Source organism: Volvox carteri (assembly GCF_000143455.1).
Source record: "Volvox carteri f. nagariensis unplaced genomic scaffold VOLCAscaffold_32, whole genome shotgun sequence".
Classification (NCBI taxonomy): Eukaryota; Viridiplantae; Chlorophyta; class Chlorophyceae; order Chlamydomonadales; family Volvocaceae; genus Volvox; species Volvox carteri.
The window spans coordinates 246,154-270,051 of NW_003307575.1; the positions used below are offsets into that span (position 1 = coordinate 246,154).

General features: G+C 55.6%; 4 protein-coding genes across 4 annotated transcripts; 3 read left to right on the plus strand and 1 right to left on the minus strand.

The window, feature by feature from the left end:
* Positions 1-662: 662 nt before the first annotated feature.
* VOLCADRAFT_75495 (uncharacterized protein) lies at positions 663-2,026 on the minus strand. Its single transcript, XM_002952806.1, has 2 exons — positions 1,637-2,026; positions 663-1,416 (listed from the first exon to the last, which is right to left on the minus strand). The coding sequence occupies exons 1-2, from the start codon at positions 1,964-1,966 to the stop codon at positions 1,180-1,182; spliced, it is 567 nt and encodes a 188-aa protein (XP_002952852.1). The 5' UTR covers positions 1,967-2,026; the 3' UTR covers positions 663-1,179.
* A 317-nt stretch (positions 2,027-2,343) lies between these two features.
* On the plus strand, positions 2,344-8,752 carry VOLCADRAFT_93508 (BRCA1-like protein; the record flags this gene model as incomplete). Its single annotated transcript, XM_002952736.1, has 11 exons — positions 2,344-2,423; positions 2,504-2,557; positions 2,794-2,942; positions 3,094-5,361; positions 5,458-5,577; positions 5,968-6,116; positions 6,586-6,863; positions 6,945-7,113; positions 7,718-7,835; positions 8,092-8,447; positions 8,672-8,752. 11 exons carry the CDS (start codon positions 2,344-2,346, stop codon positions 8,750-8,752), a joined length of 3,822 nt encoding a protein of 1,273 aa, XP_002952782.1.
* A 1,267-nt stretch (positions 8,753-10,019) lies between these two features.
* Positions 10,020-13,216, plus strand: VOLCADRAFT_105674 (uncharacterized protein). Its single transcript, XM_002952737.1, has 6 exons — positions 10,020-10,147; positions 10,216-10,454; positions 10,651-10,667; positions 11,008-12,079; positions 12,457-12,537; positions 12,720-13,216. The coding sequence occupies exons 1-6, from the start codon at positions 10,075-10,077 to the stop codon at positions 12,849-12,851; spliced, it is 1,614 nt and encodes a 537-aa protein (XP_002952783.1). The 5' UTR covers positions 10,020-10,074; the 3' UTR covers positions 12,852-13,216.
* Positions 13,217-13,935: 719 nt separating this feature from the next.
* Positions 13,936-23,441, plus strand: VOLCADRAFT_121093 (uncharacterized protein; the record flags this gene model as incomplete). The annotated part of the gene is made up of 19 exons (XM_002952738.1): positions 13,936-14,161; positions 14,239-14,282; positions 14,349-14,426; positions 14,516-14,687; positions 14,851-15,014; positions 15,199-15,333; positions 15,426-15,554; positions 17,625-18,125; positions 18,320-18,373; positions 18,730-18,768; positions 19,275-19,315; positions 19,735-19,753; positions 20,031-20,084; positions 20,794-20,954; positions 21,172-21,181; positions 21,488-21,590; positions 21,787-21,881; positions 22,268-22,540; positions 23,325-23,441. Exons 1-19 carry the CDS (start codon positions 14,080-14,082, stop codon positions 23,439-23,441), a joined length of 2,271 nt encoding a protein of 756 aa, XP_002952784.1. The 5' UTR covers positions 13,936-14,079.
* Positions 23,442-23,898: the final 457 nt, after the last annotated feature.

Below are 23,898 nucleotides of genomic sequence, written 5' to 3' on the forward strand. Positions count from 1 at the left end.
GTGGATCCTCCATTGGCAGTTCATGCCATGGTTATCATACTCTTGAGGTTTGAAACATGGTTGGCACTCCGGTTGGCGCTTTGCCAGGGACGTTGCCTATGTTTCCAGAATGGACCTCCAACATATCTTTGCTAGCAGTGTACAGTGGGCATCATGGTGTTTAATACTTCACATCACTATTAAGTGGGCGCCAACTTGCTCATTTGACTACGCCAACTTGCTCACTTAACCGTCGGCTGCGTACGTCGACAGAGCGATATCTTCTATCTACTTGGCCATGTCGCTCCGCTGTGTGAGCTTGTATTCTTCGCCGAGATTTTAAGCTGTATGTAACCCAAATTCAGTACAACAGGAAGTTTTCATCCATAACCGTCGATTAGCGTTACTGCAACAGGCACGCGTTATCGGGTCATAGGGTGTATTACCCGTAGCAGGCTCTCCGCTGCGACTCGTCTTTTTCACAACCATTAATGACATAAATAACACAACATGCATGACACCATGGCGGGCCTGGGTGGTGGAACTGGATGATAGAAAACCATTTTCGTTTGTTGACCAACCGTCGACAAGACACACTTGATGTCACCTCATTGAGAGCAAGCAAAAGAACACGAAATGTACCATTAATGACCCAGGTTGCAGCGATGGAACTCAGGACTGCTGTTGGGTAGCACTGTTACAGTTTAAAATCTCTGGAGCACGAAAGGGGACAGCCCACCATCAACGTAACCGAAAGCATTTCTGACTAGGGAAATGATTTCGATCAGAAATGTTTTCGTACATTAGCTGCCGCGGCACAATCCTTTGCACCATGGCCTCCTTGCAACATATTTACGAGAAAGCATAACAGGCAGCCTGTACGTCCAAGCAGTTGGGACTAAATGTCCAGTTGCGTTAATACCGACATCCCGCCAACATCTACAGACTGCATGCTGTAGATTATTCATGCACATTCCTTGATGTACCGGTGTTCGGTTTCTGTGCATATCAAAAACACACCAACGACATAACCCACTTCTCACCAGTCCCACGACAGCAAAAGTGCATGCACACGTGTGTGTACTCACAACGACATACCATGTAACTCAAAAACGCAAACAAATTAGCAAATGCCATCCCTCTGCCGAAAGGGACATATTACCAAGCTGCCAGCTGCCATAAGAGCTCTATCGCCTGTGATTACGCGGGAACAGCCCGCGAGTCCTTCCAGGCCGACAAAAGGGTTTTAGCCTCGTCCTTGTACTTTTGCTGCTCCTCGGGAGATAGTTGCTTCCAGAGCGCGCCCATAAGCTTCCCAACCTCCGTCACGGACTTGTTTGGGTTCGCCGCCACCACAGCAGGCCGGTTCTTCTTAACGAACAAAATGTAAGCTCCAGGCGGGCGTGCCTTTGCCTTTTCCGCAGCCTTCACCTCAGCCTGCGACGGAAACGCCAACCGACAAGCGGCCAATTTGAAAAACAAAACGTCAAGTGGCGACAACGCATGGGGAATGCGCCGATTGAATAAACAAAGCTCTATAGAAGTTGTTCGCATGGGTTGAGGAAAGCCACGTCTGCAGGAGCAGCCGCCTTGCGACGACATCATGCCGAACAGCTAGAAGATTGCATTAGTGATGCGATAGCTCAAATTAACGTACCCGTCTAGCAGCCGCAATCGACTTTAGCTTAGCCGCCTCGTGCTCGTAAGGGGCCCGGACATCCGCAGGCGACGACAGCCACATCTCCTTAACCTTCTTGGATACATCCGCAAAGGCAAGTCCTTGATTCTCCTTCTTAATTGCGGGAAACATGTCCTTAACGAATAGGTTAAAAGCGGACGGAGGCCGCTTTACTTCGGGTTTCGCATCCAAGACTGCCTGCTTCACGGTTGCCTTCTTTAGGACGCTGGCAGCATCCTTGGCTTGACGGGCAGCGTGCACACAAACAGTCCGCTGTGGCGCAGGGGTGAACCGCAGCAGCGATCGCATTTTGTTGTGTCGGAAGTCTTGAACTTTGATAGGAAGTACAAAATCCCTGCTTCCGCGAAACAGTATATATGGACACGCTTATGATCCGCGTACCGCTTGCCGTGTAAATGCACAAACATTGAAAAAACCCGCGAGTGGTTTCGAAGCGGATTGACAGGTCGATTTTCAGTCGTCCAAAATCAGAAGACCAGGCGCAAACGATGTTTCAAATACAATATTACCTAATTATCTAACTGGAAGGAGCGGCAGTCCGCCAATTATTTACTGATTATCAGATGATAGCCGCTAATCCGGATCCTGCTTGCACCCGGCAAGCTTTGGCAGAAGCAAGTTTGTGCAGGAGGTGCTGTTAGCTGAGCCAAGCCACGGGGTTTGACATGTTTACGTTGGCGCCAGACATTCGCGCTTTGCAGGCAGCTTGCAGTGCCTTCGTTGACGCGTGTAAATGCCCTCTGTGGTAAGCTACTTGCTGTTTGCCATAATGTATGGGCGCATACCCTGCTTCACCCCTTGGTCCTTGACTCACCTTACCCGCAGTGGCCTACCGTGGCGGAAGGCCTCCACCTTCCCTTGCGGACACACGTTTTGCTAGTAAGTTTTTCGGGGGATACAAGTCATACCGCCGGCACACGCATTATGTGGAGATGCGATATAGTTGTCTGCCGGAGCGCCGGTGGCGATGCTCCACGGGCACCTTATCGTACTGATTGCCCAGATGAGCGGGCTCAGGGACATACGTTTCCCTCCTGTGCTGAAATGTGTGTATGACCCAGATGCTGTATACCTCTTTGCAAGCTCTGCGCACCTCTGTTGCTTGTTGGCCTCAGTGAATGTGCCATCGCAACGCTCGAGGGCCCCGGCATCAGCCAGTCCGAGTGCCCAAAATGCAAGGCCAAGTACTGGAAGCGGGATTTGAAGCCCAACCCTCAGATGATGGCTGTTGTGGAGCATACGCAGAAGATTCTGGGCATAGGAGGTGGGGTAGGCGGATGTATGCACTTGGTTCCTTGCTGGTCCCAATCCCTGTCGAGCTTTCCTGTTTTAGGAAACAGTATGAATGCAATGTGTTCAATTTCGCCGTAAGTGCTAAATCCCGCATTTGCTGTTGCCGATCCCGCCACAACCAGCGCTGCACGCGGCGGCGGGAGCTGCCGGCAACCGCAGCAGTGGAGCGGCCCCCGAAAGTGATGCAGGCTGTGAAAGCCCGTTCAGAGGCTGCAACAGCGCTATTGGCCTCAGCCTTTTAGCCCAAGCACGGGCCTGCACTAATGCGGCTGGCTCGGCAACCGATGCCGTGAAGACACAGGATCATGGGCTTGAACAAGGCGGAGCCGGCGCAACTTCACCGGGACTGCACAGCACGCAGGCGGCGGCGGCGGACCGGCACAGGGCTGTGGCACTGTTGCCGGCCATGGCTGGTGAAGCAGCACTGCAGCCACTGCATGCGGGATCTGCTACTAAGGCTACTCCGCATCCTTGCAATCCTGTTGATCAAGGCAGTGAAGGCCAGAGTGCCGGCACGGTTCCCATGCTGCAGCGGGCTGATGCACTGCCCACGTGCGCTGAGGCAGCCCCTCCTGGGCCCGCGCCGGGGTCGCCCTGGGTCGATCCAGGGGCGCGGCCGTTGGCGGCGCAGGATGCTTCCCGATACGACAGGCTGGGGCCTGCTGGCCCTGGACACGACCTGGCGTATGGGGAGTTTGTCACACCCAACACGGCGGAGGTTCACGGGGCCACCGGCGGTCTGCCTGATACACCGCCAGTGCTGCGACCAGTAAGCTTGGCGACAGGCCATCATGTGCTGCCAGCCGCCGCTATGCATGAACTCCCGCACACGAGCCATGGCCCCCTGGTGGGAGCGGGTGGCGGGTGGTGGGAGTGGGTGCCAAGCCGGCATAGCGCGGAAGGTGCGCTCCAGGTGCCGCCGCTGCTGCCGTCAGTTGTAGCCACGACGCCGCTTGCGCACGGCGAAAAGCAGGGGCCTGTTGGGCAGGAGTGCCGCCCGAACCGTTCCTTAGGAGTCATTGCCTCTTCGGTCGCCGTGGCGACGCCGCTTGAGCAGCTGGTACCGCAACCGCGATCACAAGCTCCAGCGGCCTGGGCGTCTACGACGCTGTTGAATGGGGGCCCCACAGCCGTCACGGCCTCGGGTACAGGTACGGGCGGCGCCCCTCCTCTCCGCAGCTCCGTTGTGAGCATCCGACGTGGCACCCCCAGTGTTAATAACGCCTATCTGGGCTTCCATGCGCTGCTGGAGCACCCTTTGGGCTGGATCAGCAGGTCGCAGCCCGCAGGCCAGCTCTTGGAGGTTGCCCATGCCGGTCGGGCGCGTGCCGGCCCTCGCTGGGGCGACGACGAGATTGGGGAATTTGACGAAGCTGAGTGGTGGCTTCGCCGTCTTGGTGAGCTAGCTGGACCCACTGATCAGGAGCGCGAGGCGCTGGAGTTTGAGCTTAGTATCGTCAGTACATTTCTTGGGGAGCTGGGGGAGATGATGGCGAAGCAGCTGCATCCTGGCTGCTGCGGCGACGTGGTGGCAGCAGACGGCCGCTCTGCCAGAGCAACAAGCGGAGAAGTGCCAAGAGGAGATGCCTGCTTGCCGAGCCTCTCGGCCGGAGTGGGTCTGCCAAGCGAGCAGGGCTGTGAAGCGCGTCATGGCACACTGCCGGGCGCTGATCTTTGCCAAGGGGACGCGACTTGCCCAGTCCAACAAGTTGGCGACAGTGGCATTTGCCCGCCTCGGCACACAGGCGATAAAGCCGCAGAAAACGAGGCACCGGCTGCATTCGACGGTTTCAAGGCAGACCGGCTTGCAGCCCCTGTCGCACGTCAGCACCCGCCGAAGCCGCATCGGGAGCTTCCATCCCAACAGCGCATGGATGGCGATGCAGGGTATCCGGCGTTGACCAGCGGCGCAATTCAAACTTCTTGTTCCAGGGGAGTTGACAAGGAAGACAGAGCCGCTGCAGCATGCAAGATACCGACGTCAGAGGGCATAGCCGCGGCCACAGGGCCTCGTGGTGATGGCGCCGACGAAAGGAGTTTTACGCACAGAGGCCGCAATAAGAGCAGCGTCCAGAAGCAAGTCGCATGCGACGGTGGCACAGGAAGCGGCCGTACAAGCTGTACTAATGCGATTGGGTGCGATGGCACAGGCGCAGCGGCCGCGTGTGCAGGATTGGTAGTGCTACCGGCAGCGTGCGAGACGGGGCCGGCATTGCGCTGTGCACACGGAGGCATGGCGCCGACCTGCACGAATGACGCCGACGCCGATGATGTAGAGGCGAGTAGGCGTGGAGCGTGCTGCAAGAGGGCCCGTACTGAGGCCGTCAGCCCAAGGTTGGCTGCGCCGCCAACGTCGACGCCGCCGACGCCGACACGCATACCGGAATGCGGTGAGGCGCTTCCGGCTACTGTATCGCAAGGCCGCACGGAAGGAGCCGCGGTAAGACAACCGCCCCTGGCGTCCCCGCTGGTGTCATCTGCCGCAGGCATTTGCCCTGCTGGCCTGGCTTCTGGCCATAAGCATGAAGGGGAGGCAGTTGTGTTGTATCCCGGCTGCGGCGATGGTGAAGTGACGGAGCGCCCGGACGGAAGCATCGCTAGGCCAGGTGGGGAGTGCTGCATGTGTGCCGGGCAGGGCGGGATATGGTATGTTCATGCCCGTGTTCAGGTACATGGCGTGCACAACAGGGTGATTGGCGCAGCAGTATTGGTTCCGTGAATTTTACGTGAGGCTGAATCGCTTGAGGCAGCAGCGCAGGTGTAAACTTTATGCAGCAGCAAGGATGCGAAAATGAAGGAGCAGCTCGCAGGACGCGGGAGCGCCTTCGAGGCGCCACTACATCACGCTAACCCACGAAGCTCCCTTCCGTCACACCCACATATCCATCTCATGGTCCAGAAGGCACGGAATCAGGTGGCTTGTAGCCATGCAGCGTATGGAAATGCCTAGAAAGCCACGAATCCCGGTGCCGCGTGCTCCTTGCGCCTGAATGTAGGGCATTCAAATGGCGCCAGCGCTGTCCAGTTGCAGGCGCCGCCTGCTGCGGTGTTGCTCCGACCGCCGTCACCCACGCCTTGCCCCCATCAGCTGCCCGAATGTGGGGTGGACGGGGCCGCACCTGTGGCAGGGCCCAGCGAGCCCAAGGTGAGCCTGTCAAATGCGCTAGCTGAGGTAGCTAAGCATTGAACAGCATTGTCCCCTTCCCTGGAAATGTATGGCAAATATACGAAAACGAACTGAACAGGGTGCATGGTGTTGCATCGTATGATGTATGATGCTCCCGGCTTCAGAGAGGTTTCGTGCGTGTTGCCGGGTACATGTCGTTTTCTTGCGCCTGCGCGTGCCTGTGATATAACATCCTTCATAGACTGTAAGCCCTCTTGCTGTTGCATGAATGGCTTACAGCCCAACCCGGCCAGTCTGCCTCCGATGGCAGCTTTCACAGCGCATAAATTACAGCTATGTATTGGATCGTAAACATGTGCCATATGTCCACTGTGCACAGGGTCCGGCCCAGACGAACGTGTTTCGGCGACGTGACCGCGGGTCTAACAAGCGGCACCGCTCGGAGCCTGTTTATCTTCCCCTGGAGCCGCTGTCTCTCAACCCACAGATACCGCAGCAGCCACAGCCGCAGCCGCACGTCAAGAACGCACCGGCCAGTCAGAGGCTAGCACGCCGGCCAAAGCCGCGTGAGCGCGGTTCCGCGGCAGCAGCCATGGCGTCACCAGAGCCAGCGCTGATGCACGAGCTCTCAGCTCCGGGACCCTCAGCACGCCGCCCCAAGCTGCTATACGTGCTGCCAAGCGGTCTTGGCCCAGAGGAGAGGGCGAAGGTGAAGGAGCTGACGAGGAACGTGCGAGGACTCGAGCTGCTGAGCGAAGTTCAGCCGTAAGTAGCTGACGGGATGGCTCCGTTTTTTGCACTTCCTCCCGACTGCGTTCACCTGCCTCCCTTGTTCCTGACCCCCAGACATCTGACGCATTTGGTGGTCCAGCTCAATGCGGAGCGCCGAGCTGTGGGCCGCACCATAAAGTACCTTCGAGCAGTCATTCAGGGCTGCTGGGTGGTGGGCATGGACTGGGTGTGTGAATGCCTGGCTGCCGGAAGGCTGCTGCCCGAGGGACCCTTTGAAGCAACGGTGAGGGGAATAAGGAAAGACGAGCGATCCCCAAAGGAGCCAAAGGAGCCGAAACGGGGAGGCTCGGGAGGTGAATGCGAATGTGCATCTGTGAACTGTCGTCGGTACCCAATAAACAAAAGCATCAAAGGGAGGGAAGGGGGAGGGAGGTAGGGTTCGTGTGCGTTGAGCGGCATGCAGCTGGATTGTGCCGTGGATGGGGGTTCACTGATTTGCTTCCTGCCGCAATGCAATTGGTGGGCTCCAGGGTAGGCGTGACTTGAAAAAATTACTGCACGGCTGGGTTCTCAACCGTTCCGTTGATTTGCCACATGAGGTGTGCGTGTGTATGTTACACCTTGTGTTGCGTTTCCCTCGAAAGGTGTAACAGGCCCACACGAGCCATGAGGGGACCCTGACCAATCGTTGACGCTTTCCTCAATTTCTTTCCAACAGTTGATGTAGTAGCCTGCGCCTGCCTGTTTTTCATACTGTTTAAGCGAGCCATGCTGCCTGTTTTCATACTGCTTATCGCAACAGTCCTCCTAGGACCCTGCTTGCCTACTGTTGTCATCATCCACCGCGGGGGTCCCTCTTGGGCTTACCTCCTCACCTCGCCTTGTAGGGTGATGCAACGCACGCCGGGACGCCGACCACTACACGGCTGCGACTGGAGCGTGGCGACCCGCCGCTCTTCAGCGGCCTCAAGTTCTGCGTCACGTTCCTTAAGGGCAGCTTTGACCGTTGAGTAATCCTGCGTCTGCTTTGTTGCGGCTGTGGGGGCATCGCGGCCAGCAGCTGCTTAGGGCTAAGCCAGCCAATCCCCAGTTTGAACAGAGACAACAGCGGTAAAGGGGCGTATGCGCCTGGCGCAGCAACCCAGCTGGCGGCATGCTTAAGGCATCGGACGGCGCCATTGTGGGGTCCTTCGGGGGTAACGAATACGAGGATGGCCATGTCGCCGCATAACCTTATTGACCTCTAAAATCCGTCCTACAGGGGGGATTACCAAGCCTGAGCTGGAAGCGTTGCTACTAGCTGCTGGTGGCACTCTGGTCCGCCGCCCGGTTCACCGTGGCGGCGGAGGCGGAGCTGCTGCCACTGCTGCCGCTACACGGGTGACTGCAGCGGCAGCGCTCTTCGGCGCCGCTGCTGCCGCAGACCTGTACGACGCCGGCCCAAGCACGAAGCAACCATTTGACGGTGAGACGGACGGTGGCGGCGGGTCGACGCCGCCGCTGCCGGGGTTCCCGCAGGTGCTGGTGCTGGTCACTCCGCAGTCAAGTGTGGACGTGTCGCGGGTCCTTCGCGAGTGGGGCTGCGCGCCAATCCAGACCCAGTGGGTCTACGACTGTGTAAGTGATGGATGCTTGCTGAGTCTGTATAGTGGGGGAATCTGCAAACACCGTGCAGGGGATCGCGATTGCCTGTATGCCTCGTGGTGCAGGCTCGTCAGCATGTTCCATCGATGTTTCATTTGGAGGCATCCCGTCGAACCTCTGTCTTGCTCTCGGCCGCAGCTTCACGTTGGAAGGATGTGCGACTTGTACGCATGTGTGTATATGTGCGTGCGGTGCAGATCTCGCATTACAAGCTGCTACCGTTGGAGGGCTTCACTGTTGGCCTTCCACCGCACGGCAGCACGACGTATGTGTCCTAGGACGCCGGGGGGCTGTATACTGGAGGGCGCGCCTACGTTAACTACTACGACACGACGAACATTGTATTTGAGCTGCTTTGGGGCAGATTTGCATAGCGGTGCCGCCGCCGGGGCGGTATTAGTCTCCCTTGCTAGGACTGGCATTGTAGATAGGAACCTGATCTCGCGTCATATGACTGTAGCATCGACAAAACATGTGCGCACGGCAGACTGATGATACACTGAAACACGTGCATTAATGTGCATTCGGTGCCGCAATGCTTACTACGTTTTAACTCCTTGGTCTTAGGTGCAGGTACAGGTGCAGAAATTGCAAAAACGTGCCTTGAACGACGTCTCTTCAGGGGCATTATGGAATGGGGCTGTGTGTGGGAAGCTTTACAGACGCCGCTGGTTGCGCCTCGTCTCTTTCCTTTGCCCTGCACGTGCTTCCGTAGCGTTTCACAGTAGGACCCAGACTGCGATCCAACGAGCTGCGTGCGTGTCTCGTGGCACCTGAATATGTCCATCATCGGCATTAGATGTAGCACGCATGCCGTGAGGTATGAAATTTCTATGCAGGTGGCCAACGGGCATTTGTGGCAAGCCGGCAGGGCCGCAATGCCTATAATTGATGTGCTATACTCCTGCTGGGCGGGCTAGGTTTTAGATGGGGACTAATTGGGTGTCCTATTTGGCTCTTGGAGATGTAGAGACGGACGGGAGGAAAAGGGTCCACTCCCTCTGCCATTTCTTAGCTTAAGGACAGGAAAGGGGTTGCGGAAAGCAAGTGGACGAAGCGTTCAATTCAGTCCGCCTGATATACTTCAGGTCATTGAGGTGCAGTGAAAACAGCGGCACCAGAGTATCTCTGCGCAACACCGAGTTGCCCAGGGGCTGTACCCATAGAGTTAGCTCTACGACGCTTGGCAGACTATGCGGAGGTCCTATAAAAATGCATTAAATGCATGGGTATATATCCACACCATTATCGTGAATTTGTGCCACTTGTTAAGCAGCCCCTTCGCACAAATGTGTCCGGTCGTACTGTGCCGAATAAACCCTCCGTACAAGACGCCCAAAGCCAGGAGCGAATTGTACCGCGCGGATGCGCGCGTGCGATTCAAAATGCGCGCGTACAAGTGTATGTATTGCTGAGATGGTCAAATTCAACAGGCAAGGTCCTCTCGTACTGTAAGGTCATGCCACGCACGTCACGCACGACGCGTCCTTCATGCAAGCTGTTTTTGGGGAAGGTTGTGCAGTCAACTTACTCTGCTGAACATATATCCGGAATCATGTCTTGTATGAGACCGGTCAACGCGTTGTAACATGAAAACAGTATGATGCACATACGACTCAAGTTTGGCCAGGGACTGAACTTTGCAGCTCTGGGGCTGCAAAGCGGTGAAGAGTGTAAGCACTTATTTAAGCAAATAGCTAGCATTGGGTTACCGGCCCCATTTTTCCTTGCTGTCTTGCAGGGACGTTCCATGTGGCACAGGATACCTCAATTGAGGACCTTAAGATTGTGTTGTTACAGCTGTGCGGTAATAATCTGAGCTTTGGTCAGCTGCGCCTGCGGAGAAATGGCAGCCCAGAGGAGCTCGCGGAGTACATTGGTGCTGAGAAGCCTTGCACCTCGACATACCGACCGCGACCATGCACTCTTGCACATCATGGGATCGTTAACGGAAGCATTCTGGAAGTTGATATACTGCTGGTAAGGGCTTGCTGAGTGGACCTGTCAGACCACCTTCTTTGGTTGTGTTTCTACTCGCTAAGAGTTACGGCTCCCCAAGCTCGGTAAAGCTATGCAAGGATGCCTGGCAAGTTCTGTAAACCAGCCTTGTTGCCATATCCAAGCCTGCTCATGCTTGTTGTTTAATGCTGTACACGGTGGTTAGCTTGCCACGCAGGGCCAACCTTGGTGTCGGTAAGGTCAGGTGGTGGCAGTTATGCTGTACTGACAGCTGTACTGACCTTCGTCGGCCCATGGTTCGGGGTTGGGCGGGGACGGCTAAACTGTGACGACAAGGTGAACTGAAATCTTACAGCGTCTAAGAGGTTCCAATCTTTGCATGTACGTATTCCCAATCAACGTTGCGTTCGGTGCGGCCAAGGCAAAACGCCCTGCTGCTGCTATGCAGTCAGAGGATGAGAGGGCGGCGGTTAAGGATATGCATGCGCAGGCGGAAACCCCTCCAGCTCCACCTGCAATAGCTCAGGGTAAGCCAGGCGATGGCCAGGTGCTTACGTAAGCTGCTTGGCCACAGGCTTCTATGTAATCAGCATAAAGCTAACAGCATGGCATTCTGGTCCCCGCAAGGTGGCCGGCAAGATATAGATGGCAGCCATGAAAGCGACGATGAAGTCGTGATCCTCGACTCGGGAGCGCCTACCAAGCATCGGAGGGTCAGCGTCGCAGAGCACAACCACGATGCCATAGATTTGTCCTCCGGTCAAGATAACCAGGTTCCACGGCAACCGGTAGGGGCGCCTTCGCATCGACAACGTCGCACGGTTCCTCAGGTATCCGACGCATTAGATGACAGTGATGTCGAGATCCAGGAGCCACCAAACGTTGCGGCAAGGCCTCGACGCGTGGCACCAGTCCAACGGAACCATCCAGCACAGGGTATTCAGGAAGAACAACAGCAGCAGCAGCAACGGCAGCTGTCCGTACCACAGGCGGCACCGGCCCTTACAGGGCAGCAGCCGCAGCAAGCACCGGCGCCTCAGGCGACGCGGCTGCCCCTTCCACAAACGATGCAAAGGGAGCTGCGGCCAACGGCTCAGTCACAGCAAGGAGACCCAGGACGGGAGCAGCCGCAAGGGTTACAGGGCCGGGGGCAGGAACCTTCAGAACGTCAGCAGGGCCGGATATCGCAGCGGGAGCAGGGCCGCTCAAATGGGCTGACGGAGCTGCAGCCGGGTGCTGGGGACCATCAGCCTCTGTCCCCGCCTGGACTAGAGCAGGAGAATCAGCCGCCACATGAGCCGGAGCCGCGGCCATCACAGCTGCCCACGGTGGAGCGACAACCGCAGCAGCAAGGGCAGGTGATCCAGGAACCACAGATGGATGCGATGAAGCAGCAGCAGCAAATAGACCCTGAGCAGCGGTGGCAGGGGATGCCTCCGCGGCAGCAGCAGCCTCAGCGGCAGCCGCTGCCAACAGTTGTTGTTGGACAGGCGAGGGGTGCGCAACGGCAGCAGCCTGGGACTGCTGCCGGCACAGGTGCCTATGGAGGCGGGGACGCTGCTGAGCAGAGAGATGATGAGAGACCGGCCAGCCCATCTGCGCACAGGACTATAACAGGGCCCTCAAAGCATTGGACAGTTGTAGAGGTACGATATCGTCACGGGTGGAAAGTTTCGTGTACGTGGTGACGAACATTTGTAGATTGCAGCATTGATAATACTTATTATTATTATTATTATTATTATTATTATTATTATTATTATTATTATTATATGAATGGATTTTGTGCGATATCCGGACCCGAGAGCCGGCGCGTCATGAGGAGCAGGGGCTCCACCTGGAAGGGTTCGCACCCAGCGACAGATTGCATCCTTGGTGAACCTGCGCCGGAGAACGGGCATGCCTGATGCCTTGCCTTTTGAGCTGCAGACTATGGTGTCAGCTGCTCACACTGTTCCCTGTGTTGTTCATTTCCTTCAACGACGGCCCTGGCCTGTGTCCACTATATTGGCGATCTCCAAAGACCCAAGCTCTGGCGGACGCTATGGAAGAGCACGGCAAGCGCTGGGCCGTCATTGAGCGGGAAACCAAGCTGCGCGACCAGGTACATAGGGAGGTCCTGGACCGGTTGCCTACAGTCTGCTTTGCAGAGAGGTCTTTCGCTCCCCCATAAGCAAGTCGCCAGCAGTCCTTTGCATTAGACTGCATGCTGCCCGTGCAGTGCGTCCTTTCATGCCGACGCGGCTCTTTTGTATAATGATTTCCCACGTTGGCATGCGGTTGCAGAAGACGCTACGCTATAGGTGGCGCAACCTGGTGTCAGCGTGCAAGACAGGATGGGTGGGCACGCGTGGCACACAGCTGCCGAAGAGCCTTCGGGACCAGATCACGGACTTATACAATCGCCTTGGTGCTTGAGAGGCAGCACCAGTGACGGGTTGGATGCAGGTGTTGGGGATGTAATATCTGGCCCTGTTACAGCAACCTGGGACGGGTACAATGGGCAGGACCCCTGTGCATTGTGTTGAAAGTCCACGTCGAGGATCTCCTTGTGGATGTGTACATAGCGCTTACAGTACCGAAACCCATAAACAAAGCCGTCCTCACATGGTCCTAGGTTTACGTTCGAATGCACAACTTAGGAGCAAGCAGCTACTGGGAAGGGTTTTACCATCTCCCCAAGTAGCAGCATCTCCCCAAGTAGCATCCGTGCCTCACCGGCCTATATTGCCTGTAGTGGTGACGAAGGCTACAAAATGCTTCTGTAAGCCTTTGCCAGGTTTTATCCCGCCACGTCCCGTCCCAACATAGTCGGTACGTGTTATGTGAGTCTCGGAGGCTTTCATACACGCTGGCTCTTCAACAACCGCTATAAGAACGAGGTCTGGCTTCTGGAATGAGGCCCTGTGAACTACGCCTTTAGGCATAGTCGTAAGGGTGTATAGATCTCTCTATCTCTCCGCCATCACGACCAAACATTACATCTGTTACCCGTAGCCTTTGGCCATTTTGGAGCATATAAATTAGGCCTTCGACTGCCACGCCTTACTGAGCCTAAATCGGAGACTGGGGAGCGGTCGCATGGGAACAAGTCGTGGTCTGCGTGTCAAAGTTTTAGGGTAGGGGCAGAGTCACGTCGATGCCTCACGCAAGGGGCATCTGCCACACCAATCCACTTCATATGTGGCTATCAAGCCAACGAACCCCTTAACCTCTTAATGCATCTTTGCGTAGACACGCCGCATCCCGGGTGGCACACTGTTTCAGATACTGTGTTTAGGCACAGCATGTATGTTAGAAGCATTCCCCTCAGGTTCTGATATGCAGAGATCGGGTGGGGACAAAGGTGACACTTAACTGGCAATGCACAAAACCTCATGTTCACAAGGTCACGGTCGTACCAAATTCACCTGGCGGCAACTGACTCACGGTAAATTCGACGGAAGGCATAACTCATAACTCCAGTATTTAATTAGTTATATGCATGTACTTTGCCCTTTCCCACCACTTCGATGAATTTGAATTGACAGCTGTCCGGTGAATAGACTGAAGTGCTGGATAGATAGCAGCTCTTCATTGCAATATTTCCATTAAACATAACGTTTCAGGCTGGCAAGAGGTCCAGGTGTGAGTGCTGGCACACACGATGGACAGTTTGGCTGATTTGGGTGCAGCATTATCCGAGCGCATTGCAGAGCTTCAACGTCTCAGCTCTCTCCGTTTGGATGGCAAGTGTGCTCAGAGTTGTGAGCGCAGTGGCTTGCCGGGTCATGCGATGATCGGCACCTGCGCCTTGTTCTCATAGATCAAACCAAGGAGTATTATCACCAGGATCTGTTAGGCCTCGAGGTGAGCTTTGCTGTGTAGACGGGAAGAGGTTGATGCGTAAATACTGATATTCTGATGTTTCCGCAGGCAAATGTGCAGGCCTTGGAGGAGCAGGTCGCGGCATTGAAGGCCTTTGTTCAGAGCGAGTTGTCTGTCATGCCGAAGGTGTAACCATTGCAACGTCACGGGAGGGTTTACGGTGTCCCTCCAAATATTGTTCACCTTCCGGCGTGGAAATCTACTTGTACGCACAGGTGGAGGCCCTGATTGAAGCCAGCCGGATCCAGAGCGAGCGTACGAACATCGTCGCCAAAAACCTGCCTGCGCGCCTTCCACGGCAGGTGGCCTGCAGCGTGCAAGGTGTCTCACTTGCACCGTCTCGCCCCGGGGCGGTTGGAGCTGGGCAGCTGGATGCTTTGCAGACAGGTGACTGTTTCTCGTCTGGGTCCGTAAAATGGATACAACAATGAGGGGATATAACATAGGCACAGCCGAGTGCCATGCTATCCCTTCCTATCCAGGATAGGGCCCTGGATTTTTGCATAATGCTGTTGAGACCTATGCCTTTCATGTATTCGCCGCTTTGTAGGCTCCAAACTGGCCGCGGGCGGAACTGCCGCTGGTACGGGTGTCACTGTAAATGGTGGTGAAGATGCCGGCCGGCGGCGGAAAGAAGCGCCACGCTGGTACGTCACGGAGCGGGAGTTCGAGGCCGCGTCGTCATACCTCCGTGGCCGCCTCCAGACCGATAAGGTGCGCTGTGTTGGGGGCAGGGCGGAGGGGACGCGGGCAGAGTTGCATGTATAGACCAGCGATCTCGCTGTCCTGAGTGGATTTCATGATTGTCTTTCAGGTTGTCAACTGCTCGCAAGGACATTGCATTGTGGTTAACGGAATTCAAATATTCCATCAGCCTTTCTTGTGTCTATGCCTTTAGGTAAACGCTGCACTGGATGAGCTTGCCGGCCACGCACTGAACAACTCCAAGTTAATCGCGGCGGTTAAGGGAGGGGGGACTAAGCTGGCGCCGGCGGATCGCAAACGAGCGACTGAGCTGTTGCACAGCGTCGCGGTGCGTACGGTTCTAAACCGCGTTTTTAGTTTCTCCTGATTCGTTTCTGCGTGTCTTACGCAAGGGCATGCTGGCATTGGCTATAATGACAGATGAAGGATGGCATCAAGGGTCACTACTGGTTCCTGGAGTCGGACCTGCGCGAAGGCACGGCGATTAAGCTGGATAAGACGGGCAAGTCGATGCTTACGTTGTTGCGACACCTCGGCCGCCTACAGGAGGTAAATATGTTAAATTATGTGTATGTATCGTTCTGATCCTACATATGAACTTGTAGTGTGACTGACGCTTCGGGGAGGAGTAAATAGTGGGCCCTTTTAGGTGGCAAGTTACCCGCACACAGACCTACACCCGAGCTGCCGTTCCGACAGGTTCGTTGCAGTATCGATGGTGCCGGCACGACCGTCTACGTTTTGGTGGAGGATCCTCGGCGGCTTGGACCATGACATTGGCCTCAGCGGAACAAAGCTGTTGCTCGGAAATCAAACATGTTCTGAATGCAGGATCAGGTCGCAGGCGTCGGTGCAGCAGGTTGTGGCTTGGCAAGGGCGGCGACCATGTGCCATGGGAGCTATCACTGTGTCAAAACTTATGGTGATTATTAAGTAGCAGGTGGTGATAATTTGCGGCATTGTAGCACTAATCGTGTGGCCGGCGATGACCGTTATGCAGGCAAACGGCTCCATGTGACGATGGCTGAGCGGACATATGGGCCACGGTAAACATATGGTGTTATATCTGTAGACCCCTGGCAGGCATCCCTGCATGGCCCGTTGGCCAACAGGAGCAAAGGGAGCAACACTGGGTTTGTCTGGTCCTGTCCTCTGCACGATAACCACCAGACATTGTTTCCGGAACTCCTCCTTTTTGACACATATATGAACGACGCCGCATGTGCACCCTGCCCAAGCAAGTGTGACGGTACGTGCAGCTCTACCAGTGACAAAAGAGTGGCAAGCTATGGACAGAAATGAAACGAATGTCATGAGTAAACGTTCTTGCGGCTCGGGGGGTTCGGCCTAATCGTGTTGGTTAGTACCCGTCCCATTGGGAATACTGATGCCAGCGGCGACCTTTTGCAAGAGTGAAGAATGGTGTTTAGCACCGCACTGCACGTCCGAAGCAAGCCGGAAGCTTGCGTCCCCTCGCTTTTTTTCTTCACGGGCATCATGGCATAAGCGTATAACAGAGTTCGGCTGACTAAAGCTGCGTGCAGCTTATTAAAAAAATATAGATGAACGTGCCTTACCAATCACAACATATTTGGAATGCAGGTTGAGATTACTATTTTTGGACGAAAGATTTGTTGCGAGCCGAATCTGCCGTAGACCGACTACACAAAAGGAAAGGCGACAAGTTGCTAGAAACGTTACATGCTTCACTGACATTGACTTGCGAGGCCTTGCTATGCGTGTTAGTTCTATTGGCGTAGCTATCCACTTTGGTTAGGATACGTTCCCTTACTAACTGCCATTTGTCCCGTACATAGATTGCAATCTTTCCCATAAGCCATCTCACCCTTTCTCGTGTGTAGAAGTTGCACACCGGGAACATAGCCACATTTCGAAGTACGGCAGTGAAACCGTTGTTCCCTTTGTCTCGTACCTGACCTGACCGAAATATCTTGCCATTCGCGTAGACAACAGCCCTGAGGCTCACGGTCTGTTCTGAACAGGTGCTGCGGCAATAAAATTTTGTGGAAGCGCCTTGTGGCGTGTATATGCTTCACCTCGTTTCGTGACCTATCGGACTCAACATGCCTAGTGGAGGGGCATTTTTGGGTTCAATTAGATTGCTATTCAAAACATCGCGCAATGGATGTCAAAAAACGGAGGATTCCCTTACTGCTATCGCGCCGCGTGCAGCGGTAGCAAAGGACACAGACGACAGGTCTCCACCATTGGCAGCGACAGGCAACCAGTACACTTGCCAAATGAAGTCTGAAACAGATTCGCTTCAAAACGGAGACAACATGCCGTCCTCATCGGGAGCGTCGCCGAAAGCTCTCCATCGTAGGCTATTCTCGCCATCTTTCCTTCGGGTCAGAAGTCCGTTGAGTACTTCAGAGGTATGTGGTTTATTATTAACTGTAACCATCGGCCTTCAACGCCAACTCGTTCGGGTTCGGCGACGACAGTTTCGTCTTTCGCAGCCCCTGTGTCGCATTGCTGCAGCTCAACTTCTAGCAGCTTTCGTCTTCTGCCGGCCCCTACAGCCGTCCATGAGACAGACATCCCGTTAAGTGCCACTCGACCTGCCTGCCGTTTCTTTCCCGTGGCTGTCCTGGATAGGCGGCGATCTGCCACAGCCTCTCTGTGCCGCTTGAGGATCCATCCAGCAAGGACGCTACCCAGCCACGGGGCACCGGCGGCCGAACTGAACGATCCAGGCCGCCAAACATGTCGCGACTCGTCATGCGGACGCGAGAGTGCGAAAGCAACGTCATGCCGTCGGCAGCGATGAATACGGCATCATGCGCTACGTACGACAACGCAAGGCGTTGCTTATCTCTAGACATCCCAGCGGCCGCATTATCATCGCCAGCTTCTCTGAATTCCTGCCGCAAGCCACGAGCACTAGTACCGTCATTGATGGCCAGCGCTGATGTAAGCGGGGAGATCCGATCCTCAGAGCTGCAGAGCCTGTCCCCCCGTTACTCTATGGATATGACGACTTTGGAGACGCCGTCAGCCGGTGGCGCACCGCCGGGCACCCTGCCATCCCACTCGACGCTGCTGGCGCTCTGTCCCGGTGTTCCAGGTGCCATGCGCAGGCAGAGGTGGTGCATCGAGGTGAGAGAGGGAAAGTTGGTGGTAGGCGTGGTACGTGTAAAGGCTTTGCTCTGGCCCGCCTGCTCCCTTGTTGGTCGGAGCTCTAGCTGCCTACTGTTGTTTGTAACCCCAACATTCGTCTCTTTAATTCCGTTGTTGGAAAACATATGCCATGATGACTTCGCGGCTTACATCGCAATGGCCCTCTCTCACAGGATTACCAGATAGGTCGCAAGCTGTATAAAGGCGCGACCTCATCCGTTTACAAGGTGCGCAACATACATGTTCACCAGCGCACGCACACCACACCTAGCTTTTAACTTCGCAGGCTCCGTTTCCGGCGTTTTAATGCCGTACTAGGACGTTTGACGGCCGTTCTGGCGGGCGGAACCACTATCTTGGATCTTGCAGTGAATGGGGATTCGCCCATCATCATCGAGCACTGGCCCGCCGTGTCGACCCTCGCTAGTTAGTCATCAGGAAGCAGCGTGCAGCTGAGATCTAATAGCATGCAACTGAAGCGCATCAACCGAAAACTGTCGGCTGTAACCTCCTGCCGACGAAACTCCCTGTCTGGACCCACCCTAATTGTTTCGTATTGTATTGTTATTTAATTGTGTTGCAGGCCACTTGTCGGCACTCCTCTCTGCCAGTGGCCCTCAAGGTCAGTTTGTCCGTGTCGCAGTAGGCCCTCCAGGCCGCTACATAGATAGATAATTCGCAGAAGCTTCCAGGAGTATTGAGTCGTGCAAGTGCCACGGTACTGCGTATCCCGCTGCGCGCCTAACAGGGCCGTCCGTACTTGCATGGCTTTTGCGTGCATATGTCCGGTCATGCCCGCAATGCAGTTTCAAAGTCGAATCCCTTTTGTTTCCAGCCACTGGTCCACACGCCGAGGATTTGTGGCACGGCGAGATGCCGCATGTGTCCCGTAGGTGAAGATGGCTGCTATTTTTTTCGTTGACGCACCGCCTCCCGAGCTATGTGTGTATGATGATTATTGAGGAATGGCTCGCGCCTGAGGTGGCTCCTGTGGCCCACTGTGGGAGGGACACGCCCGAAATGCGTCATTCCCACCGCGGCATCCCCTCGATGAACCCCTTTTCCCTCCCTCCCTCCCTCCCTCCCTCCCTCCCTCCCTCGACCTCCCTCGACCTCCCTATCTCTCAGGTATACTTCCTATCTAAGGTCCCCCGAAACGTCATCCACATGTGAGTGCTCTGGGTTGTCTTGATCCGGGTTTCTGCCTCTTCTGGGGTCATTTGCCATTGGTTCCATGATCGTGTTGTCTTTCTGGTAAAGCCGTTTGCGTCGGCATCTTTTGGCTGTTGGTTAATTGGAAAGGCCGTTGCCGTGTGCAGATTTTAGTGCAAATTTCCAGCCAGATTACCCTGTTGCGCTACTTTCTAAAGCACTTTCATTTGGGCTGTCTGCACGTGCCTTGGCGGTTTCTTGACATGGCGGTTAAGTAAGCGTTGAGCAGCTTGTTATTGCCGTTTTGTCCTGCGACATCGCGTGGCCTTCACTGCATGCTGGCAAAGGAGGTGCACCTCGGGCTCCTTGCGTTGATTGATTCCCTCCCTGCTCCCCCGACCCCCGACCTGGGACCTGGGACCGCACGCGAACGCAGGATTGTGCGCGAGATTAAGGTGCGTCGGCTCCTAGGGTGTGGGAGCGGCACTTTGGCCGAGGCCTTTCCTTGTCTGTCCTATTTGCAATGCAATGCTCGGGCACTTGACGCAAATGCTTCTCAGGCGCCTGTGTGTGTGTGTCAGGATACTAGGTAGTTGCACTCGAAAACATACCTGTGCGTTCAGGACCTGGCCCAGTTGCCTTGTGCTGCTGTCCCGAGGCGCCCTAAACATCATGTACGGCCCGTACTGACCTGTGCACGAACCCCTACATGCATGTACGAACTGAACCCAGATCCACGTGGAGCTCGTACACAAACACATCGTTATGCTGTACGGCGCTTTCCAGGTGAGTGCAAAGCGCGAACCTGATCTTGTGTCACCACTGACTGATTCGCGTTGTCCGGTAGCCGCTAAGGAAGGTAATTTGCTTTTGACTCCCGAATGGTTGCCTGCACGACACCGCCATATCGAAGGCCAGGCTGTCGACCAGTGAGTGAAACTGATCAGTATCCTGCTCGACAATATAAAGGAACAGAGAATTAATGCATTGCGCTAGGGCTGGTCCGCCATTACCAAACTGCCAGTCCCATCCTGCCCCCGGCCGTATGAACTGCCTCCGCACGTCCGTTGCCTTGCGTTTAAAAGCTTAAACAATGCTAAAATAATAAAAACCTCCGATTTTCAATTACCCTCATGGGTCCGCAGGATGAGGTACGCGCTGGGTTGTGGCGGGTTGTGGCCACATCATGGCGGGAGATGAGATGACGTCGTACGGTTTCGGAGGGGGAGTCCGTGAGGTCCCGGAATGGGGATGACGTGGATGGGCGGATGGATGCTGACTATGCGGGTTATAAATGGAGGAGTGCGGCCGAAGCTCTCAGTAGTAGTAGCAGCAGCAGCAGCAGCAGCAGCTCCCGCACTGTGCTGACAGCTCAGTCAGGCCGGTCGCGACCAGGCCCGCAACCGATAGGTGGAGATCAGCTGAGGTTCTGTCCAAATCAACATCGGGCACCGGACCATGTGTTGCGCGCTCGGGCTTCCACTACCCAATGCAGAAGCGATTGGTGCTCGTCCAGGAGTACGCCGGGCGGGGCGACCTGTACGGCATTTACCGTTCACTCAACCGCCGCATGACGGAGGCCCACCTGGTGTTTCTGGTCCTGGCGCCCTTCATGGACGCACTCTCGTACCTTCATGCCAAGGGCATCTGCCACCGGTGAGCAGAAAGAAGTTTGAAATGTAGTTCATAAAACGAACTCTATTGGGCGTCGTATAACAAAGATGTCGATCTTAACGAAAAAGGCTGTCCGGGGATCAACTAACGGTGTGAATGTCGAGAAATCATTGACCCGTCAGCAACTTGACATACGTTTGAAGTTTACTTGCTTATTCGTCTAACTTAGGGTTTTGCTTCCGGCTTGCTGCTTTTGCAGGGATATCAAGGTGCGTGGGTGTGGGTGTGGGTGTGTTGTGTGCGTGTGAGTGTGAGAGTGTGAGTGAGTGTGTGAGAGTGTGAGAGGGAGTGCTGCCCGGCCTACAGTACTTCATTCCTCCTGTCACGGTCCTGGAGGGGAGACGGAGAGGTAGAGGTGCAGGTCGACGGGTAATGCGCCTCGTTTTGTGTTTGAAGCTGATCACCTTGCACCGACATGAACATCGCTGTGCCCGCCCCGCGCTTTCGATTTGAATCTTGCTTAGCAATCCAGTAGAGCACCTGCAGATCACTCTGGTTGTGTTCTTCCTCTGCAGCCTGAGAACATTTTGTTCACAAACGACTGGCGGCTGCTGTTGGCGGATTTCGGCGTCAGCATTGACCTGAACCAGGAGCGAGCCGTCACCCGCGCCGGCACATGTAAGTCGTACAAAACCCTGTAAGAACCCCGTGCATTTAGAGACGAATCTGTCTCTTCTGTGCTTATCTTACATGTTTCACTACGGTAATCCCATCCCCATTCGTCCCCATCCATTATCCCTGCCCTCAACCTCCCTCAACCTCCCTCCCTCCCTCCTCCCTCCCTCCCACACACCCCCCTCGCCCCTCGTTTCAGTGGAGTACATGGCGCCCGAGGTGGAGCGCTGCCCCCTCAAAATGCTGCCCGAGGAAAACAAAGAGAAAATGGACCTGGCGTACACAACAGCCGTGGTGCGTGTGTGTGTTTGGGGGGGAGGTTGCGGTGTTGGCTTGGACCGCGTGGTGCGTGACTGCATGTAGAAATGGAGCGCAGTGGGGGGTCCTCGCGAACTGGAGATGAGGATTTGCCACGCGATATGGCGGGCAGAAAGATATCGCTTTCGTGTGTAGAGTTGATGCCCTCCTCTCACAGGCTCCCAAGCCGTGCAAACTCTGAAACAAACGCTTTCGCTATTGTGTTGCGTTCGGACACTGCCGCGCGGATGCACCCACTCCGGGGTCCGCACTTCCGGGGGAAGTCCGCTGCAACACCCAACGACAGCGCTCTCCCCCACCCTCACCTTCACGCCATGCCTAAGACTCCCTTCCTTCCCTGAACCCGTGATTCCCCGCCACAGGACATTTGGGCTACCGGTGTACTGGCGTACGAACTGCTGGTGGGCTTTGCCCCCTTCGTGGGAGAGCGACCACAGGCGCCCACGACCACGACGCACGCTGCTGTGGGCCCCATTTCGCCCAAGTTTGCTGGGGGGAAGAACATGAGCTTTCCCTCGTCCACCTCCCCCCACGCCCGCGACTTCATCAGTTTGGCGCTGGCTGAGGCCCCGGAGGACCGACCCACATCACTGCAGCTGAGCCGCCACCCCTGGCTCGGGTCGCTCATGCAGCAGGTGGGTGGTATGTGGGCGTGTGCGTGTCTGGGGGTGGGTGGGACAGAAGGGGGGAATGCGTGTATGCATGTCTGGAGATATCTATGTGTTTTTCGTTTGTGTTGTGATGGGGCGGATATGTAACTAAGGACGGATATGTGGGCCCTGTATGTGCAGTGCAATATCACTCGCAAAATGAAGCGTATCCTGGAGCTCCTCTACCCTCCCTTGACACCAAACAAGCAGTGCATATGTAACGTTTCTTCGCTAACCGTTCCTGTAACCGTTCCTCTAACCGTTCCTCTAACCGTTCCTGTAACCGTTCCTGTGACACTTGTCGTCATCGACGCCGTCGCCGTCCCCGCAGTTCTGAGGGCACCTTCGGGAGCAGGGGGCAACCGGTCGCCTGATGTGGGCTGCGGACAGTCTGAACCTGCAACTCCTCTTGTCCAATACGGGCTGATGGTGATGGTGACTTCGGGATGCCGGGATGCTGGCTGGCTGGCTGGCTGGTGCCTTACAAGACACCTATCGACATATACATGCTGGTTGATTGTGATGTGAGGACGTCGGTACTCGTACATGTATCCGTACCCAGCTGGGCGTACAGTATCCGTATCCGTACCCAGCTGCCCGCGAAACACATGGTCACTTCGGTCGTCGTCGGTCGGTCCAGTTGGATCCCGAGCAAACCGCTTTTAGTACTGCTGCTGCTACTATTGCTGCTGCTGCTGCTACTGCTGCTGCTGCTGCTACTGCTACTGCTGCTGCTACTGCTACTGCGGTTCCTGGACGGGCCCAGCAGGATTCCCTCAACCCGTTGGAGTCGGTTCATAGCCGGAAGTCCACGGAAGCTGTCCGAGTCATCGAGGGCAATGGTGACCGCCGGCGGGCAGGTCCAGCAGCCGCTGATCGGATCTGAGGGGCACATGAGCCAATGCCGCTGAATGAGCACCACCACCACCACCACATGGACAGCAGCACATCGCCCGCCCGTATCGTCCTTTGTTGGCCCAGCATGGTCGCTGCTGCCGGCTGCGAGGATGCGGTTTTTCACCCTCTTGGGGTCACCTGTGGTGTGGTTGTGGGTGAGCGGGTGTCGTATCACGACTACAAAGAAAAATAGTACCGATTGGCGGATGTCAGATCCCGTGATATGCCCCCTACATAATACGACTCTGGGAACATTTATGTGCATCCATCATGACTGGAGAAGAGGTACCTGGGGAAGTGAGGTTGAGATGGGTGTGTGTGTGTGTGCATGTGTTTGTCTGTGTGTTTGTGTGTATATATAGGCCGCCGGAAGTTCCGGAAGCTCCGAGAAGCGCTCCTTTCCTGAAGAGCATGACTGGAGGAAAGTCCTTTTATGAAATGTTTTG